Source organism: Agrilus planipennis, unplaced genomic scaffold, assembly GCF_000699045.2.
Source record: "Agrilus planipennis isolate EAB-ADULT unplaced genomic scaffold, Apla_2.0 scaffold379, whole genome shotgun sequence".
Lineage (NCBI taxonomy): Eukaryota > Metazoa > Arthropoda > Insecta > Coleoptera > Buprestidae > Agrilus > Agrilus planipennis.
Genome location: NW_020439338.1, coordinates 107,616 through 116,821, shown reverse-complemented (window position 1 = coordinate 116,821; position 9,206 = coordinate 107,616). Strand labels below are relative to the sequence as shown.

At 32.5% G+C, this 9,206-nt stretch overlaps 1 protein-coding gene across 1 annotated transcript in view; it reads left to right on the top strand.

The window, feature by feature from the left end:
* LOC108742350 overlaps positions 1 to 5,783 on the top strand; it is a 12,222-nt gene extending 6,439 nt beyond the window's left edge. The window contains exon 3 of the mRNA XM_025978562.1: positions 5,610 to 5,783. Within this exon, the coding sequence (XP_025834347.1) occupies positions 5,610 to 5,783 (174 nt within the window). The remainder of the gene's footprint in view (positions 1 to 5,609) is intronic.
* The last annotated feature ends 3,423 nt before the right edge of the window (positions 5,784 to 9,206 follow it).

Here is a 9,206-nt window from a genome sequence, read left to right as displayed (position 1 = left end):
AAATGAACCTCTTACCATGAAAGCCGATATTGGATCACGTTGTATAGTCCTTCAATTAGTTTTGAACTATTTACTGTAATTATTAAGAAGCGTGATAAACATTTACTCTAGAATAACCATGTGTTGTAACTAATCGAAAAAATGTACAACGTAAGCCAATTTCAATTTTAAACACATTAGTGATAGGTATTTGATACACCTTTCGAACTGCCGTTTATTGTAGTTTTATTTTAAACGATTTGAAACATGTCCCTGGGCCTTCTCTTCCATTATAAATTATTATAACAAAGAGAAGAAACGGGAATGCTTGGATTGAATAAAATGCCCTTTAGCAAAATATAATTGTAAAAAAAAATAATAAATGTAAAATAAAACCGTTTATTTAAAAAAGTTACACACTGAAAAGGTAGTTATACATATGTATATATAATACAAAGCGGTGCATTTTTTACAATATAATTTTTTTTATAATATAACAAATTTTTCTCCTTTTGCACTTTCATGTATAAAATATGGTTCAAAATACAATAAGTCCTCATACTTAACAATATTTACTTCTTCAGTATGTGTCACATTATATGCATGGAGATGTTCACTATAACTTTCAGTTTTGTATCTTTTAAGAAGAAAATAAGGATTATTATCTTCAAACAGAAAGACATAATAAACTACTCCAAATAATGGCATGAAATCTAAGTTACCTAACAATAAAACAGAACCACTACGATAAGTAATATTTGACAATTTAACCCATGATGTTGCAAAACATTTTCCTGCAACAGCTTCACCAACTTCTGATAAGAATGCAAGATATTCAGAGGAGTATTTAGAAAAGTGTGGCTCTTCTGGACCAAATGAATAATTGTTTACCAGTCCTTTTCCAGCAAGTATTCGATGACAAAAAACTAATTGATTTTTTACTGCCAATGTATATGCAATATTAATTCTCGAAGAAACCGTATTAGCAACTGCTTTAAATTGTTTATGTCTGCCTTCAAATCTTACAGAGGATAGGTTGCCTAGCGGACCTACGGTTCTTAGCAATCTAGGGTAATGAACCAAAAAATGATGTTTCGGTTTTAGATTTCCAAAATGCTGTTTATATAATGTATGATGATCTTCAATAAGGCAAGCCAAAAGATTTGCATGGCTAGTGATAACGTTCTTACTGTCGACTATTTCTATTATTTGATATAAAAGAAGATAAATTTCCCACACAGAATTATTAAGAGGTATAAAATCACCAATAATAATAGATAAGTTTGTTATTAAACATTTCATTTCTGATGTTGAAATAGTTATGTATTTTTTTAACAAATGATTTTGTAAAATAGCAGGAGGCTTGTTTTCGGAAATTTTACAGTTAAAATATCTTATTCTGCGATTTAATGTGCCTAGATCAAAATACTTATCAACATATATGAAATGGTACAAAATATGTCCAAGATCATATCTACAGACACCTTCATAGATGTCGTGCATAACATCACAGGTCATGTTAGAAGTAATATGAAAATTAGACAAACTGTTCCATATACAATTTTCTTTAATGCCATTTGATAATGTTTTAACATCAGACGTATATTTTTCTCTGGTCCGTATCAATGATTCGTCCTCTCTTAACTGAGTTTGTGTCAAATGTTTAGTTGCATAACAAAATCTACAGAAGTTAGTTGCAGAAAAACTTTCAGTTAAACCCATTATTGCATTAACACCCAAATTATCTCCTAATACAAATGCTACCGAAAACCATACATGAACATCACCGCTTTCTGTTGAAATATTAATTCCATGTTCTTCTAATTGCCTACAACTCTCTATAATTTTAGCGAAGATAACAGAATTTCCGAAAGTTTTTCTATCCTCGGAGTAATGCAACTGAAGCAAGAATATATTTTCTAGTTGTGATGCAAACTGCGGCGGTAAACAGCCCAAAACAAAATAGGTGGCTCCAATTTTGTAAATACCAGCATGTGATCCTAATGGATTATTTATTTCAAATTCATCAAAATAAATGAATATAGGCAAAATTAACTTATTTTCCTCATTATGTTTCATGTCGGCCCATAATGCACTTTGCATTATATTACAAATGCTACCTACATTAGAAAGATTAGAAATAAAACATGAAATTGTTCGAAAAACATTCGGAATTTGAAGAAATGCTTGCAACGTTTTTTCTATAGGAACATACTGAATATGGGACTCTACTATATCTAATATGGTTCTTTGTTTTATTCTCTTATCGTTTTCTCTTGTTCCAATAAGCAAACTTTCTACTGGGATAAATGCACTACTGCGCTTAAAAAAATCAAAACGTTTCCATTCTGTACGTAAATTACTAAACATGTTCTGAAAACAACTGATCATTTTTTTAATTTCTTCTTTTACTTCTAAATTGTCAACATTGGAGGTTACTTTATTTTCTAACATACTTAAAGGTTCGCAAATCATCGAAGTAACGTCTTGAATAATGTTATGAACTGCATTTCTGTTAACAGAGTATCTACTATAAAGTTTTGACACAAAGGAAACTGAAGACGATGCAATACATTTATAAAAACACTCGAAAGTAATGTCTTCTTTGTGCTCAGGCTCGAAATTAACAGGTTCATCGTATATAGAAGAAACTTGTTCGTACTGAGAACTGTTACACTTATCTTTGTTTTCTGATTGCGAGTATTCAACACGAGTTTCAAAATCATTTTTATGTTTTCGCAGGAAGTATATACAGTTTGAAAAGTCAGAAAACAATTATCCTTTTTGCAGGAAAATGTTTTACAAAATCTGTGCTTTATGAACAAAATGGGTATAAAATCATTATTTTTGATGATAAATTCAACAATTTAATTTTTATTGTTGTGTGACTCAGTAATGTATACACATATGGTACCTACTTATCCCACTGAGTAGTTATTTTATAAATATGATGTTGAAGTAATAACCATATATATGCTCTGATTCAGCAGGGTATTTCGCTGACAAAACGTGGAAGACTTTACAACAAATATCTAAACACTAAAACAGAGGTTCCTTTGTATACAGAAGTATCAATTACTAGGTAGAATTCAGAAATGTTTGATAATGTAGAACCAACAACCATAATGTATGGTTGAACGTGATTTGTAAAGTGTTGTTCCTCAATTTTTTTAATATTGAGTTTTGAATATTTCCTGGTATCTGAAAAGAAAGGCATGCAACAAATACCTAATCCAAAATTGATTTAATATCGTGGTAGTAGTAGTAGTAAAGATGCATGTATAAGTGTTAATAAGTTTATATATATTGCAGGTAATTTTGGTGTTACTGATGGCCAAGTAATCTCAGGTCTATCAGCAAAATAAAAGTAATTATTAACAATATCAAAATCTGGCACTAAAATGTAATTCCAAATAATTTACTTTTACATTTGTTACACTTGATGTAAGTAATTTCGTGCTTTAGATGTTAAATTGTTTTCTCTTTTGAATGTTGAAAGCACATATTTTCCAGAATTTGTGGCGTTTAAAAATTTGTAAAGATTTAAATTGAAGGTTTTGCTGAGCTCATTATCCCCATAAAAAGCAGTGAATCTAACTGGAGAAGAGGAAGTAAGAAATTCTTTTGAAATTTTACCAAGATTATCATTCTCTTTTGATCCCAAATGAGTTGCTTCAAAACGCATTTCGACGTACGGGATACGCATTGGTTTGCTTGGTTATCTAGCATTGACTTCGCTCCCGCGTTTCCGTTTTAGTTTGAGCCTAAACACCCACTACACATCTACGTTGTAATTTAACAGAAGGTTCTACTTGGGTTCGCAATTGGACGATCGTTAAAGAGTATCACCCTGTCATAATACGAACCCTATTGCAAAATTACTAGCATCTGTGGTTAAAACAAAAGGTTTTGTGAAATCGGGATATTGAAGAAGCGGTTCCGTACAAAATGTATTTTTTAGAATTTCAAACGATTCCTGCTGTTGACTTCTCCAATGAAAAGGTGTATTCTTTCTTAGTAATTTGGTCAATGGTTGGGAAAGTTTGCTGAAATCTTTAATAAACCGTCTATAATAACCGGCTACTCCAAGAAAAGACTTAATTTCAGAATGCAATTTTGGTACTGGGTAGTTTTTTAGAGCTACTGCCTTTCTTGGGTCAGACTTAACCCCATTTTCAGTAATTAAATGACCAAGATACATGATCTCGTGTCGAAGAAATTCACATTTGTCAACCTGCAATTTCAGATTAAATTTGGAAAGTTTTTTGAATAATTTACGCAATTTATTGTTGTGATTTTCCAAGGTGTCCGCATGAACGACAATATCGTCTAGGTAAACAAAGCTTTTTAATTCGTTCAAACCAGATAGTACCATGTTCTTTAGATGTTGAAATGAAGCAGGTGATTTTTTAGCCCAAACGGCTTCCTGTTAAAATAATAAAGACCTGAAGAAGTAGGAAACGCTGTTTCATCCTTATCTTTAGGGTTCATCTGTATTTGGTGGAACCCGGACGCTAAATAGATGGTAGAAAAGTATTTGGAGTGCCCTAACTTGTTTAGAATTTCTATAATATTTGGTGATGGATAGCTATCAGCTATTGTTATAGAATTTAGTTTACGGTAATCGATGACTACACGCCATTTCTTTTTCTCGGAATAGTCTGCCTTTTTAGGAACTATCCATACATTTTATTGATTTGCATCTTTCATGCAGTATAGCATCCGTAAACGTTAATTGATCACCCTCCAAGAAATTAGATTTCGTAAAATTCGCAACACAAATCAGTAATAGCTTGTTTTTCTTCTCCATTCATATGCGAGGTATGAATAGTTTCCTTAATTTGTTCTATCCTACTCGATTTTTTATTAGCAGATCCTGTCTCTATCTTATTTATTTGACAACTATTATTACTGTTTGGCATTTTTAAAGATTTTAACTGATATTTTCTAATTTAACCGGGTACTCGTTTGTGTTTAACACCGTTGTAATAACAATGTTATTGGGTTGTAATTTTACAAAACTATTACCTAAGTAAACTCCTTTCCGAATATCTTGACAATTTATGACACCTTCGCGTACTGACGTGTTCATTCTTATTAACCTAACACATCCTTCACTACAAGCTTGTATTTCATAAATACTAGAATTGGAATTCGAGCTTAGAAGTGAATCAGAAGTAGTAATTGAATTAGAATTAGAATTAGATTTTGAACTTAGTTTAGAATTAGAAAGATGATTGGGATTGGAATTAGTAGAAATAATGGTTCGTTGAACTTGTATTGGCAGTCGATTTTGTTCAAGAATTAGGAAATCGTTTTGATAATCAAGCCGCATATGAAACTTTTTTAAGAAGTCATTTCCTATGATACCATCGCAGTTTATTGGGAAAGAGTCAGGGACGGAATGGAATACATGTGTTAGTTTTTTATCACCAAAATATATGTCGATTTCCGAATAGCACAAGGTTTTATAAGGATTTTGGACATTGTCGATGCCCCTGAGAGTAATTTGATTATTTGTGAAACAGGGTGTGTCGCCTTTTAAATTACAAATTTTTATAAGAGAAATATCAGCACCAGTATCGATTAAGAATCTTGTATTAGAGTTTTTTAATTGTTTGGCTTTTAAGTTTACGAATGAGACTACAGATTCTAAATTAATTGACGAAATGCTGGCTATAGACGATTTGAAGAGCCCTGGGTATTCTGTTCGACCTGAAATGTCTGTGCTAATCTCATCCCGGCCGACTGACGAGGCACTTGAGAGTTTAAAGAATTACGGTTATGAGTTTGTGAATTACTAGGACCAGGATAATGAGTTTTACTTGAATTATTATTCCGCATTCTGTTGTTATACTCCCTTTTTCTACATTCACCTATCAAGTGTCCAATATTCTTACAGTATGAACATACTTTATTTTGTATCGGTTTACTCGATGAAAATTTTGAATTGGTTTGGAAAGATGAATTATTAGGCCTTTGTGGATTAGAATTTTGAATATGCCTAACGTTATGTTGTCTATGACTATTATTTTTATTAAAATGACAATTAAAACTAGAGTGTCCACTTTTATTACAGAAACTACACAACTTAGCTATATTATTATGAACATTTTGGTATTTTTGGATCTCTAATCTCGATTTTTGTTCCTGTTCTTCATTTAATGCGAACGCTATTGCGTCCTCTAATGATTCTGGTTTTAGAGATTTAACAATTATAGAAAGGTTATTCTGTAACCNATATCATTATTAACATTTTGATATTTCTGGATCTCTAATCTAAATTTTTGTTCCTATTCTTCATTTAATGTGAACGCTATTGCGTCCCCTAAAAAATTTTTGACATAGCGAATATATTAACTTAATATAGCAAATCGCAACTTTACTAGCATAAGACATAACGTTTTCATATGTATTATGTTTGCAACTGTTAAGGTGCAACTGCTACTGACTAATAGTTCTTTTCTCTGAATAAGTGTTTAGAAGGTGATTTTTTAAAGCTATCCTATCATTAACAGTTTTATTCTTAATTAATGCCCTAGCGTTATCTGTTATTTTTGTATCTATTATTGCATTATTTTTATATTCAGGTTTAACTAAAGATACAGCTTTGTCATAATTATCGATGAGCTCATGCAATTTAGACTTTGAACCATCAAATTTTATGAGCATCTTTTCAGCTAATTCTAAAGATATATTAATTTGAGCCGAGTTTGTTTCGACGTTAGCAGGCATTTCTGATAGTTTAGGTAACTCTGGTTTAGGCGTCACACAATCTCTAAACTGGAATTTGTAGTCACAACAGTAGCATCAACGTTATCAGCATTCTCTTCCAGAATTCCCGTTGAGGTTTCTTTTGGTCCAATTATTTGGGGTGACCACCGCCGTTCCTTCTTTCCATAGTTGCGAGAAATCTTGCAGTGGTCACAAGAAGAAAGAGGAGGTATCTTTAAAGATTGTTTCATTTACTAGTTACAAACAAGTGGCTTAGTGATTTATTTGACCTACAATAAGCGAAATAATACTATAATCGACAATAGTTTCATAAAAGCTGCCTGGTGTTTCAGTTGCAAGCACAGCTGCTACTTCAGGATTTATTCCTGGAGCAAGAGTAAAAGGTTGAAACGGTTTATAGTTCCTTGCAATTGGTCCGCAATCATTGCCATCACCACGAACCGGTGCAGGCGGTTCGTCAGAAGAACCTGACTCGATCCCTTCTGTTACATTGTCGAAGGAATTATCTGCTAATTTATGCCCGCTTCCATTACCAATGGCTTCCGCATTATCAACACTTATTTCCTCACTATCAGCACTTACTTTCTAATTTTTTAAATTGTCTCGGGGTAAAATCTTATTTTGGAGACATTTATTACAATTCTTTTTCTCACTATGGGTCTCAAAAGCATCGTCGGTATTAGAAGAACAAGCTTAGGACGGATGGTATGAATCGCTAGCAGAATATTCATACGGATCTATCCATGAGTCATCTGAATCTGTTTCTTCAAACTGTTTAGCTGTTTTCTCTAACGGTTTATTTATGAGAGTATCACTTTTTCTAGACATCTAAGAATAGCACATTCTAATCATAAAGCAAGCCATTTAAGGTGTTACTTACGTTTCCATAAGCGTTGTTCAAAGCCGCTATGTAATATAACAACACACAAGCGAGGTTACGTAGTCTAAGGAACCAGCGGCGCTGACAGCTCAATAATAACAAAATTTTTTTCACTGGGCTCACGTGGATTCGATGGGACCAGCATGTAAAACATCAACCATCTATGAAAAATGAATGAAAATTCATATTTTAGCGACATGAGAAGTTAAATATGACCCAGATACATACAGGTAACATATTCATATTTTGCTTAGCAGTCAACGTGTTAATAACCTTAAGCTTCGAGAATAAATCTTTAGGATTAAAAATGTTATAGCTAATAATTCCCTAACTGATTATCCCATCTATGTAATTATTCAAGCTTGTAGCTCGTCTGTTAATTCTACTAATATTAAAATATGTTGGGTAATTTTGGTCTGAAGAGACAATTTTTGTTCATTAGACACAGTCTGTGACATGAAGTTATCGAAATTTAAAATATTTTCGTTAAGTAATTTCGTATTTCTATTTAATAATTGGAGTGAGTCATTAAAATTGGTAATTGTGGGGAGTAGTATAGCTATAGGGATACTGTGACAGTTCGATGGTCTTGTCCATCCTTAGTCCTTTACCATGACCTCTAATGGCATCTTGGAGGTCACTCTTCGTGCGGATGACCGAAACGTCGTACCGAGTGTTGCAAAAATGTGTTTGTTTGACCTCTAAGACACCTTGGAGGTCATTCTTAAGCTGAAGAATTTCTTAAGAGTCTCTGGATTGTCCTCCTAGTGGGCGGCGCCTGTTCGAATTTGAATTTTGCGCGCGTTTGAAGGTCAATTCTGAAGAAGTAGACGACACACACCCCCTTCATCTCCTCGATGTCATTCAAGGCCATTCTACAGCTACCACCACCACCCCTTTTTAGAATACGGTTGATTTATGACACTTAAATTGGGTGGCAGCACGCTATAATAATGTTTACTCAACGTTGTTGAACTTTGACCTTTTGAATACTTTGTGACGTAATTGAACTTTGGTCTTTTGAATTTTTGTGTAGATAAGAGGATACGTCACAAAACTGGACTGAACCTGCATGGATTTATTGAGAATGATTACGTTAGTGTTAGAAGAGTTCAAATTTTATCATTGTCTGCTCTGAATAGCATACTTTTTTATTTCATTATTTCATTTACAGTTTTATTGGTAATTAATGAAACACATTAAACGAAGAAGTAATTTTATTTATGTATGTAGTAATATGTACGAATAGATACACAGGTTACATTAAAGTCGTACTTACAGGTTTATTTGTCTTTGTGGCGAAATAACTCTTTTTGTTTTATTTTTGCGTGTAAATATTTTTTTCTAATTTTTCCATTTCAATTAATATTTCATTTCAAATAATATTTCATTTCGAATATTATTTCACTTCAAATATTATTTCAATTCTTTTCAACTTCTTATCTTGTAAATACTTTGGTTTCCTTTCAATCTAAACTCTATTGTTCTTTCAATCACTTTTACCTGGAAATCCAACTTCAACCATACCTGCATGCACTCCCATACTAATATCTGGTTTTACCCTTAATTGCTTTCTCTTGAATTCTGTACTATCTAATTCTGTGTATTCCTA